This window comes from Galleria mellonella, unplaced genomic scaffold, assembly GCF_026898425.1.
Source record: "Galleria mellonella isolate WM207_F2 unplaced genomic scaffold, CSIRO_AGI_GalMel_v1 utg59, whole genome shotgun sequence".
Classification (NCBI taxonomy): Eukaryota; Metazoa; Arthropoda; class Insecta; order Lepidoptera; family Pyralidae; genus Galleria; species Galleria mellonella.
Genome location: NW_026442125.1, coordinates 1,872,474 through 1,886,238, shown reverse-complemented (window position 1 = coordinate 1,886,238; position 13,765 = coordinate 1,872,474). Strand labels below are relative to the sequence as shown.

Here is a 13,765-nt window from a genome sequence, read left to right as displayed (position 1 = left end):
GACTAACTTTTCAATGATGGAAAATCATGATGACAAATTAAAATAATCCAAGTGGCAACGGTAAACTCCACTCCTATTACATTCTATTCTAATATGATTGGAGAAATATACTACTGAGTGTTACTTTACTCATAGCAATATAAATAGTAGACAAATACTTCTGACTTACGTGGGGGGGGAAAGGGATTGTTAGTAATGGAGACTAAAAATCCCATTGCTAGCAATATACCCAACCAGGTCGACCTCGCGGTTCTCCATGGAAACTATCATGGTTAATTCCTGATGAATTCATCATGATGAGCTAACTGGCCTGTTTTTATTCTCATCGATCACACTTCACTGGTGCTCCGCCAGCGGATCCCGTTAGCGCAGGCGGGGTTACCATACCATTTTCACCCATCAAAAAAAAAATACTTCTGACTATCCTAGTGTTGCCAGATTAGGTATTTTTTCATAATTTTGGGTTAAAAAATCTATACGCAAAATTTTAGAAGAAGAAATTTTTAAAGTGAAATGGGATTGAAGAAATTTGTGTATTTTTTTTGGAAATTTTGGGTAACAGTTTTAGGTGTATAAATATAGTAAAATAAATTACTGAAGGTGGAAAGAGAAGAAGAGAGAAAAGTGGGAACGAAAGAATGACATTTCGTCTTTCATTCGGTTCGTCGTTCATTTTCGTGGCAAATGACAAAACGTAGTGAAAAACGATACAATTGAAAATCATTTGCATTTCGGAGAAAAAATATTTGACGTTTGAATAAAAACCTCTAATGTGGCAACCCTGGACTGTCCAGTAAGGGATTACTACGTGAATATATAAATCGAGGGGATTAAATGACTGGGGGAAACAATAATACTCGTAATAGTGGAATACAATAGTTATAAAAGGAATTGTTGCAACGTATTTAATCAATCACTCGTGCACACAAAAGACATAAGAAAATACATATGTATAGACATTATTTATAGACAAATACGAATGTAAGCAAAAGAGAATAATTTTTATATCACCTTTTGTTCTATATAACAATCTCAAGGGAAAATATTGTCTTAATACAGAATTGAAATGGGGAAACTATTGGATATGATATTAAAATTTACTATCCGGTAACAGTTGTATCCCCTAAAACTATCACAGAGGTAATACAGTGAAACAATATTAAGGGCAAAATTGCACCATAACATAGCTTGCGGAACATTAAGTGATGTGTACATAGAATTAACGGTATTAACTTAGTTGCTCTAATCTTACGCGTACGGAACTTGATAGAACTAAGTACCTGAGAAGTTAGATCTAGCAATGTCTTAGATAATATTAGAACTAACTTATTGATTGTACTTTATTTATAATAATATTTGTTATATTATATACAAGTGTTATTAAAAAAACACTTATTGAGCAAAGCCTATTACACTCTAAATTCTAAATGATTACTTGAATAATAAACGTGCATGGTGTTAGTCGATCATGTGTGGGCTTTTTAATGATCATGTAATTTTAAATAAATATATATGTACTGATAAGAAATATTTATATATTTATTTATTTAAACTTTAATGCATAGTAAAATATAAAACATAATAACGAAAAAGCTATAATATAGATGATCTATTAAACTCACAATCATTATTTTCATTAAAAGAAAACCAGAAGAAAAAAAAACTAATCCGGTGGATAAATAAGAATCAAACAATACTAGAAGAAAATGTACGGAAATAGTGTGGAAGTATTTCGTATTAAATATCCTTCTGGATGGGTTGGCACCAAATGTCGACGGTTTCAACTTTCGTCAAGGGATATGACTATACCATTTCCACATACTGATTATAGTTTGGCCCTCTGTTATGAACTTTAGACGCCTGACGTAGCAATATTAGGGACAGAGTCGGACCAAACACAAGTTTTTATTAAGAATTCATTTCAATGAGTTAAAAGTGTTGCTTATTTAGACATTTAATTTCTCTATAAATCATCTTTTATCGTCAGTATATTGATTACAGATTTAAGAGTAGCAGTTTCAAAGACATATTTATGATAATTAGAAGAAATTACAGTATGCTATTGTAATTTAACTTTAATTGTGTCAAAAGCATTTGATAGATTTCAGACACTTTTGCTCAAACTAAAACATCAACATTAGAGATAAGGCATTATATTTGATTCAATCATATGTAATGAATACATTAAGAACTGTTAAGAACGAAACTATAACGTTTAAAATTAAAAGGAGCTAACTTTCTAACGGGTGTAACTCAAGGCTCAATTATTGGTAATACATTGATGTAAGGTTATTTTGTTCTCATTATCAAGAGTTACAATATCCTAGTGATGAAAAAATAGTAATACTTACTTTATTACTTCGAAACTACAAGGATCTAGACAATTATAATGAATGTAACTATATGACTTATATATTATCTTATAATATCAGCCTTTAACTGTCCACTGCTGAACACAAGTCTCCTCTTTGGGGGGTTTTGCCAATAATTGCCACACTTGGCAGGCGGATTGGTAACCACAGTCAGGCTTTAGAGATGTTTTGAGAGGGATGTTGCTGCCCATCCATCGCCCTGCCGTAGTCGTCTCTTACGACACCCACGGGAAAGGAAGAGATGGCCTATTTTATTTGGAGATATTTTAAGAGAAACCCTGCTGCCCATCCTTTTACAACTTCTCAGTCTCTTACCATGCCCACGGGAAAGGAAAGGGGTAACCTATTATATGCTGGGACCACAAATGGTATATATTTTTAAAACTTATTATTTCTAGCCTCCTTAAAAGCAAAAGTAAATACGAAATTGTTGAAACAAGTTAAAACTCATCAAGTTTCCTAAGTGTAATGAAATCTTGGGCCCCGGTCCCCTGTTCTTTGTAGAATAATCCATCTCTGGTGAGACGTGCCAGAATGTCTGTCCCGTCCGAAACATTGTCTCAAAGGATAATATTCCACTTAACGTAGACGATTCAGTTTATTTCGGTATTATTCGAGAGATCGGGCGCGCCCTGCGACAACGAGCAAAGGGCTGTTCAGATAAGATGTTATGTAAGTATTTAGAACATGACGTCTAAAAGATTTAAGACAAAAGCGAGTTTCTATTATGAATCGTTTAAGGTAAGTATATCTGATTGTATATTGTTCCAAATTGGGGAAGTGTTCAAATTGTTCCCAGTTAAAGCTGTGAAATTTATAGCTACTAGAAATTATTTGCAAGGATCATGGATTTGATTAAGTTGTATTTTTGGGCGTTTATCAGCTTTAATAATTTAACGACTTACTCCATCCGGCACACCTGATGATAAGTGACTACCACCGCTCATGATCACTCACACCAGGGGCGTTAAGAGGTCGGCAGCACCAGGTGTGCACCACTCTTAAAAAGCACCGATACGACAACATAACCTTCAAGAAAAGAGTATATTCAAAAGGCCCAGCATACGCAGAGACATTGTCACTTACCATCAGGTGAGCCGCATGCTCGTTTGCACCCTGTGTTGTAAAAAAAAATAAAGGAATATGATCTTTTCTTGAAAGTCGTGATATTGTATCAGTTTAGAAATACTGCTGCTGGATGTTGATTCCAGAGAGTTGTTGTGCGTGGAAGAAAGTGCCTTGAACAATGTACTGCGAAGGACCACTTATCCAGATGGTTGGAATGGAACTTTAGTTTATAGCGGGTCGTATTGTAATAAAAATCAGCAGCAAGTAACAATCCGAACAGTTCCTGGTAATCGTAATTGTACGAAATGGTAATAAAATTATATTTGAAACCCTGAGCAATATATCACAATAAACTATAGTTGGAAAAGTTAATTATATTATATGTTCTGCTTATTCCAAATTACTGTAACATGAACTTGTGTAGGTCGAGGTCAACATACTGCCACGAGCGGAAACAATAGTTAAACAATCATTACAACAATAAAGACAAATTAGTTCTAAAACATGCAATCAGTTGATTGTATATTTGAAATAGTCGACGATTATTGCTCGATGGAATATGATAAATTTTATATTACATTATAAACTAGCGATCAGCCGCGACTTTACACGAGTTCAATGTACAAACAACATGATGTTAATATGGAGCAATTAAAAATATTACTACTGTTTCCATCTCGATAGCTTTCTAGTCAGTTAGTCAGTTCAAACTCCACATTTTTTATGCAACTTAGAATGGCAAACAAGCTGACGGTCCACCTGATGGAAAGTGGTAACCGTCGCCTATAGACATGAGCAGTATCATGGACATAACAGAGTACACTGTTCCACCCATGGTACCCTCCATGCGTTGCCATTCTTGAGGACTCAGGTGTTATACCTCTGTACCCTGTAAATTCACTGTCATATCCCATCCTTCAAACCGAAACACAGCCATGCAAACACAATTGCTTCACGGTAGAAACACGAATGGGATAGAGTTGCCCAAGCAAACGACTTTTGTACTAAGTCTCCCTCTGGTAAATAACCACATAACTTGTATTTTTTTTAATATTTAAATGGTTATAAAATGCTCTCTATGTAATATAGAATGCCATCTAGAATGCTAATGTCACGTATGGGCACCACAGAATATCAGCGCTGTAGCAATTAAATTGCTGCAGCACATGCTGAGTGGTGACCATGTTGGCAATAATAAATGTAAAGTTTTTTTTTTTTAATTCATAATGTATGTAACTTTTTGTTGTTGTCAATAAATGTTTTCTTTCTTTCTTTCTTTCTTTCTATCATTATTTTTTTCGTAACTCTAACAAAGATAAACAATTCAATTATATATTATTATATTATATTACAATTCAGCATTTTCGATGAAAGCTTTCAGTTGACCTATTATCTTCTGGTGTCATGAACAAAAATCGTCGTATTCTAAGAAATTAAAATAATACAATAAATAAATCGAGATAAAAATATAGCCTATCCTTCTCCATCCCATATAGTAGATCTGAACTAAATTTTATAGTGATCGGTTTAAACGTTATAAGGTAACATACAAACAAACTTATTTTCTCATTTATAATATTAGCAAGAGTAATAAATGCGAAAATTTGTAACGATGGATGGATGGATGGATAAATGTTTGTTACTAATTTACCCAAAAACTACTGAACAGATTTGAATGAAATTTTCTACATAAATAGATTAAAGCCTAACTTAGCATAGAGGATACTTTATGTATTATATAAAAAATGTCAACACTTACTAAGCAATGTTTTTTTTTTAGGTTTCCGTATCTCCAAAGGAAAAAAACGTAATCTTTATAGGGTCACTTCGTTGTCCGTCCGTTTGTCCGTCTATCAAGACCAATTTTCTTCGCAACGCGTGGTGATATTAAGTTGAAATTATTGCTATATACTCAGAACTGTAATCTCTTAAAGCAATGAAAAAACCAAGCTTCTAAATCGATGCAATAAAAAAAAAATACGGCCGTTTATGTTCCATTTATATCGCATATTTTGACATTCGCAAAGGGAATCAAAACCTGTAGGGTACTTCCCGTTGAACTAGAATCATGAAATTTGACAAGATACAATGTTATATAGCACAAGTAAAGAAAAATATCAGAAAACCGTAAATTTGTAGTTATTTCTCAAAAAAATTGTACTTGAAGATTTTGTACGGAACCCTCGTTGCGCAAGTCCGACTAGCACTTGATCGGCTTCTTTATTACACCGTAACTTCTAAATAACTGAGCAATATGTTATATATGGGAAATCGTTAGAATCCTTATCTCATGTCGAGCAAAATTGGCATTATTTTTTAATACATTCAATATTCAAAGGTATGGGGATGAATTTCTCGTCGATGGTGATGGTAAAATGTTATTTATTTTATTTATTTATTTATTGTACACACCATTATTTATAAAATATGACAGAAAACTGGTAATCAAATGTAAAAATGAACGGGCGGACTGGAATAGAGTTCTTTCCAGCAACACCCAAAGTGGAAAGGAGCATCAATGTCAGCGGGGAGAGCGGTGTACAATATTGTGACAATTTTTAATCAGCCACTTTCTACCATCATACGGCTCGCCATCGACAGAGAATTCATCCACATGTCCTACAGCCTCAATGATCGCGTACTGCGCGGTTTCAGAGACGTTTCCTCCCACGAACACTCAGGTTGTAGAATGAGCTCCCTCTCTTGAATGGAAGCTTTCCAAGAGACTACAAAATAAAAACACAGCTCTAATGCGTTCTTCAAACTATCTAGGGGGGTAAAGATGAATTTCTTCGATGGCGATGGTAGCGCGCGTTATTTATTTTATTTTATTATTTATTGTACGCGTTATTTATAAAATATGACATAGGCTAATCAAATGTACAAAGGCTGCTTAACTCTAATCAGGTTCTCTTCCAGCAACACCCAAAGTGGAAAGGAGCATCAATGTTTGCCAATATTGTGAAATTTGTAAAAAAAAGAAACTAGACAAAATTAAATTAATTACATTATATTTAATTGTATAAATATACATATACATAAATATATACTTACACATACATATATACATATAATATACCTACATATATCGCCCATTGTTTTCTCATTGTGATTATTTCTTGTAATTATTTATATTTATAATAAGTTTACTATTGTAATCTTTTGGAGGAAACAATAAAGAGTATCTATCTATCTATATAATTAATACTGATTCACTCAGGAAAAGCCATAGGAAACAGGTAGTATGTTAATAAATCGAGTCTCTAATAATATAAAGCGAATGCGTATAATACTGGCATTTGCACAAAATGTTTGTAAGATATTATGGCTTCGAAACATGCAACCCACAAATTATATAGTTGAACCGCTAATATACAAGTCGTATTATGCTGAATTGATTGAAGTACCTTAAAGTTATGAAGGAATCGTTAAAATTAAAGTGCCAAGTCATTTCACTTCGCCTTACGGATGTTAATTTAATCGGTTACTTCCATTAAAAAAATATATTCCGACCTTATTTATAGAGTTGGTAATATTTAATTTTATTTTAGAAATGGTTAATTCGTTTTTTTAATAATATTAAATAATGTCGAAAAGAGTTTATAATGTTTTTGTTTTTTTTTTTAATAAAAAATAATGATAAAACAGTTAATAGAAAAATTGGTAACCTTTATTAAGATTTTATAAAAAAAAGGAAGGGATATGTGTTACTCCATGAAATGAATTCATAACCCTAGTATTAAAATATTATATTTATTTATAGTATACATATTTATGTAATATTTTTGTATATATTTCAATATTTTATTTGACTGTATATTTGTTTATGTATTAATAGTTGTAGCACTTCAGCTGCCCGCTAACGAAATGCTTTCTCACTGTACTGGGTTGACTGGAAGAGATCTCTGTCCGAGATAAGTGCACCCTTGCTCACAACATTTATAAATAGATTATTTTATATGTAATTTACAAGTGCAATAAAGAATATATATATATATATATATATATATATATAAAATATTTACCAGAGGGAAACTTTGTACAAAAGTGGATTGGTTGAGTACCTCTGTCCCATTCGTGTTTCAATCATGAAGCAGTTGTGTTTGTATGGCTGTTTCGATTTGAAGGGTGGGATATGACTAGGTACAGAGGAATAACACCTGAGTCCTCAGATATCATGGGCGAAACAGTATATGTTATTTCCATGTTACCACTTTCCATCAGGTGGGCCGTCAGCTTGTTTGCCATTCTAAGTTGTATAAAAAAATTAATATTTTATCATTTACAAGTCTGTACCATGTCATGTATTATACTTATAGATATTAGACTGGATCTAGTGAACCCGGCGAAGGCGGTGGATGAGCATTCAACGTACCATATATTACATTCAGATATATAGATATTGTTAATATATAGTTATTTATATATTGACTTAAAATTATAACAAATGATGAAATATTGTACGTAATCGATATTATTCATGCTTATATTCAACTAGCGGCCCGTCCCGGCTTCGCACGGATGGACATTTTTACAACATTTTAAAAAGTGGTTATTGTGACATAACGATAATAGTTGGACATATAGTATCAATAAGTTTTTTGTAATTATTGATATTTTCTTCAATATTGTAGAACATACTTTTGTTCTATCACCAATAGTTACCGCAGCGCCCACGGCGAAAAAAGATAAAATATAGCATTTTTTTCACACCTTAAGTTACGTTACTAAAGTTTTAGTAAGGATCCCTAATCTTTTCTAGCAATAAATATAGCCTGTGTTACTCAGGATGAATGTAGCTTTCTAATGGTGAAAGAATTTTTTAAATCGGCAAAGTAGTTTTTGAGTTTGTTCACTACAAACATACACAAAAAAATCCAAACCTTTCCTCTTTATAATATTAGTGTAGATGTAGATTAAACTGGATCTAGTGAACCTTGCGAAGGCGGTGGATGAGCATCTAACGTATCATATATTGCATTCAGATACATAGATATTTTTAATATATAGTTATATATTGACTTCCAATTATAATATATAATGAAATATTGTACATAACCGAACCCAATCCTAAATTCAATATACTTACCCAAGATACCAAGTCTGTAGTTGATGGTGACAACGACGAGTCCCGCGTGGGACGCCAGGACGGTCCCGTCGTATGGGTTGCCAGAGCTCCACTCGTAACTTTCTCCATGGACGAACACCAGCACCGGATACCGAGCTACGGCGTCTCTTACACCTGCTGCAAAGTTATACAGTATTAGGTATGATAGAGGGAGACTTTGTACAAAAGTCGATTGCTTAGGTACCTCTGTCCCATTCGTGTTTCTACCGTGAAGCAGTTGTGTTTGCATGGTTGTGTTTTGATTTGAAGGGTGGGATATGACGTGAATTGACAGTTATGGTGACGGTTACCACTTACCATCAGGTGGGCCGTCAGCTTGTTTGCCATTCTAAGTTGTATCAAAAAAAACCAATGTAATGGAATACACAATGTATTTTATTCATATTTCTTGATTTTTTTTTATTATTATTTTTATTAAGAAATTTCGCAACTGCCTCTTGGCTACAACAGAATATTAGTTTTGCTCTTTTGAGGGCAAAACAGTAAACTTAGTTGTGATCATTTTATGTTACTATGGCACACGCATGAAGGAAAAAATGTTACTTGTTTTATACATACACACACACACACACACACACACACATATACATATACATACTCGTATGTATGTATATCTGTTATTTGTGTGCTGTAAGTAATGCAAATAAATTATATATATATATATATATATATTTAAAAAAATATCTGTATTAATAAAAAATAATCACTAAATGAGTTGATAAGCATAAAACTCGAGAACGACTGAACCAATTCGACTAACTCTTTTTTAAATATTTATTAAAGTCCCAGGAAGGTTATTGGGATAAAAAAATAAATAAAAAAAATTAATACAAACTGTTCCTAGTTATAAATTCGAACTGATTCGAGGAAATCGCGAGGAAATTGGATACAGCTAAAAATAATTGTATTATATTGTAAAAACTTTATTGTACATAATTTACATTGGATACAAAAAAAAAGTACAATAGCGGTCTTATCTCATAGAATGATCGCTTGTAATCAACCTTGATAATAATATAAATATGAAATACTTTATTTATACCCTAAAAGCTAAACCAGGCAGTCTGAAAATTGATATACACACGCTGTTTAGAGTGTAAATATACACAGTTTAATATTTATTCTGATAAAACAGCATAGTTGGGGCAAATGAACAAAATCGCGGGTGAAAGCTAGTAAATAACAAATATAAATATTACCATAGTTGTCTCTTTATCTTACTCTTGTGTAAATAAATTAATGTAATTATTAATTTTATTTGTGTACATATTGTTAATGTTTTTAATCTGTATCATTCTTTAAAGTTTGCATATTTAATGAAAAAAGAAAATTCACCAAATTGCATTGTCTGTGGAAAAGTAGAAGATGATCACATTCCATCAATAGATGACAGCATCTATTGATGGAATGTGATAGGAACCGAAGGGAAAGGAAAACATTTTTTTAAATATTTAATATTAATAAATTTGATGTGGGGATTGTTCAGAGCATAATGCATGCTCCTACTACCAAAATTGCTTTGTGCTTAAGTGAATTAGTAAGTAGTATTGTTTAGTTATTATTATAATAGTAATAACTTGTTTAGATTTTATGGGATTGACATGTTAAAAAACAAAAATTCCAAATTAAACGTAGATTAAAAAATAGTATCATTTCTTGAAAGGGAATTCTTCTAAGGGATTCTTTTAAAGAGTTTTCATTCATTTCATTAATTCTTTAATAATGATATACATCATCATGATCATCATTTCAGCCATTATCCGTCCACTGCTGGACATAAGCCTGCCCCATAGACTGCCATAAAGAACGGTCCTGAGCCACCTGCATCCACTGACTCCCTGCAATGCATTTCAGGTCGTCACTTCATGGTATATATATTAAACATTAATCTTATAATAAATATATTTATATGTACTACTAGCTGACCCCGTAAACGTTGTTTTACCACTTATCGAGAAATATAAAAATCGCTATTAAAAAACAGGGGTTGATCGTAAAAGGGTAAAAATTTGAAGCTGTATGTATTTTTCGATGCTTAGTCATAATAAAATAAAAATAAAAAAAATGTCAAAAAAATTAAAAAAATATATTTAGGGGTGGGTCACCCTTATCATTGAGGGGTATGAAAAATAGATATTGGCCGATTCTCAGACCTACCCAATATGCACACAAAATTTCATGAAAATCGGTAAAGCCTTTTCAGAGGAGTTTGGTAATAAACACCGTGACACGAGAATTTTATATATAAGATGTAGCATGCAAATAAATATAAATAAATTAATGTTCAAATGTAATATTTCGATATATTGAAATGTATTGCTTATCACGCTGTATGCACTTATTCCGGGACATTTAGTCGCTAAATCAGTATTAATGCTTTATTGTAAAGCTGTCTTGTGCATATAATAAATGAAATAAGATATGAATAAAATTTTACACAAATGAAACATTGCTTTTGCTTATATAAATGATTCAATCCTATTTTTTTATAATAAGTTTCTGTTTTAATAGAAATGCAAAATTGAATATTTTGTTCCATAAATAATTCGATCTAAATCTTTAATAAATTCTACACTAGTTATTTGATTAGAATTATTTTGTTTAATTCCGCTATTATTAGTATGTGTGTGACTGCCAACACTAGAAGATTGATCACCACTATTACTACCAGAAGTTCCACAACCTTCCATATTAGCCATCAATTACTGACTGCTATTTTGTTTACGCACGTTTTATGATACGTGTTTTACCTCTAAACGAGTAATCTTTAGGCAAATTATTGGATCGCTGCTGCCTAGTGTTAGCTATTCGGTACCTAAACTGTATTACACACAAACTTCGTAGTCGGAGATTGATAGCTAAAATAGAAGGTTGTGAAACTTTTGATACTAATAGTGGTGGTCAATCTTTTAGTATTGGCAGTCACACACATACTAATGTTAGCGGAATTAAACAAAATAATTCTAATCAAACAACTAGTGATATGGGTTTCCGCTAAATAATGTATAGTTCAGTAAAAACCCTACAGTCTTCTTATAGAAATAAAAAGATAGCAGATCTCTTTTTTTTTTTTGTAAATTGCTGAAGACATCGTTATACACATATACAAAAATAAGATCGAATTGAAAATCTTCTCATCAAATTCTGTAAGAACTGTATCTTATTCTATTTACTAAGGTAAACAGGTGTCTACCTTTTGTATAAAATTGTCAAGTTTCTCATCAGTAATCTATGAGTAAACGATGAATGAATGAATAAACCTTCTTTTCCCGTGGGTATCGTAAGAGGCGACTAAGGGAAGGCGAGCGATGGCCAGAAGCGGTCCCTTTTAAAACATCTCTAAAAGCTTAACTGTAGTTGCCACCTCGCCTGCCAAGCGTTGCAATTACTGGCAAAACTCCCTTAATGGAGAAGACTCATGTCCAGCAGTGGACAGTTAACGGCTAAAATAATAATAATAAATCTATGAGAAGGTACGATGAACACCGTGCACTCCCATGAACCACCAAATTTATCCGATATACCCAACTAATAATTATTTCTTTATAAATATTTATCTACCTGTGAATAAGAATAGACAAAAATTAATTAAGAAGAGAAACTAACAGCAATTATCCCACTAAATAACACTAACGCGAACCAATAAACGCGAAGCGCAAAACAATGGCCATTTATAATAACAAGAACTTGGCACAAGTTGTTACATTGCAAAAGTAAGCAACGCTGGCCCGTTGTCGAAGTAATAATGTTTCTTACAAGTACTTTGGCCATAAGGATCTTTTTGTCGATGTCGATATATTATTTTTATGAGTGCCTAGATACCAATAATGGTGGAGCGAATAGGTGTATGTTATACACTTTTGGAGGGGAGCCAGCGGCAGTGAGTTATCACTATTCAGGGTATTTTTTGGATATTGATAGTAACTTGTGACAGATAAAAATACTCGTACATTTTCCTGTTGAATATGTTAAAACGAAATTAAAGTTTCGTTATAGTTGGTAATAAAATAATGTTTTTAAATTTGCTTTTCTTTAAGCTATTGACAGGAATAAATGGCCATGTGCCATAGGCGACTAATACGAACTGGTCCACTATGATGTGGTGATAAATGATGAGACAAGGAAAAAAAATTGGACAGTTACAAAGACAACATTAAATATACAAAGACTTATCAAAATTATAAATAAAATCATTGACTGAAAGTGAATCTATAAAAAAGTATATAATAAAGGTGTAAAAGAGTTTGCGTTGCCCAGTCGCCAATAATGACCATTATTTATACAAAGACCTGACCACGTAGCTTAGAAGAACACGGCTTTACCTGCCCTCTAAATCACAAAATGTGATATTTTGAAAAGATCAAAACACGAATTCGTAAATTCAGAGTATAAACTGAGAGTCAAACTTCAAGACCCAAACCGCAATCAAACTTTGTCGGCTACAAAAGAACCTAATAACGCAATATTCGCAGAAACGTGGCAAAGAAAAAGTCTACTATTTTATAGAGTGAGAATTTTGAATGTTCCCAATATTCTCGCGTTATCTCAGCCATGATGGATCGGAACGAAGCGGATAAATCAAGTTTTTGTTCCTTCTCCGTTTGTGTCGGTCCATATTGGAGAGATAAGCGAATGATTTATGCTTGAGTGGAGGTTAACATAAGACTATTATTTTGAAGTAAATTTTGCAACAGGTTTCACGTCAAAACAAGGATTATTTTGGCTGTGTCCATCATCATCATCATCGTCTCAGCCATTATCTGCCCACCGATGAACATAGGCCTCACCTGTAGACTACCATAAGAAACATTCCCGAGCCAAATAAACTCGCTTCAATGCATTTGAGGTCGTCACTCTATCGAGTGAGGAGGAACCTTTCTTCCCCATCGGTTGTTTGTTCTTTGAGCTATATACTAGCATATTGCCACTTCAGCTTGCTTACCCTACGGGCTATGTGGGTCACTTTAGTTCTTTTGCGGATATACTTAACTCGGATACTGCCATGCACAGAAATTTCAAGCATAGACTTCACCATAGGGGGGAAAGGGATTGTTAGTAATGGAGACTGAGAATCCTATTGCTAGCAATATACCCAACCAGGTCGACCTCCTCGCGGTTCTCCTTGGAAACTGTCATGGTTAATTCCTGATGAATTCATCATGATGGGCTAACTGGCCTGTTTTCATTCCCATCTATC

At 33.0% G+C, this 13,765-nt stretch overlaps 1 protein-coding gene across 1 annotated transcript in view; it reads right to left on the bottom strand.

Annotated features, from left to right (window-relative positions):
- Positions 1-13,765, bottom strand: part of LOC113522707 (neuroligin-4, Y-linked) — a 138,746-nt gene that overhangs the window by 54,819 nt on the left and 70,162 nt on the right. The window contains exon 3 of the mRNA XM_026908490.3: positions 8,530-8,685. Coding sequence (XP_026764291.1) covers positions 8,530-8,685 — 156 coding nt within the window. The remainder of the gene's footprint in view (positions 1-8,529; positions 8,686-13,765) is intronic.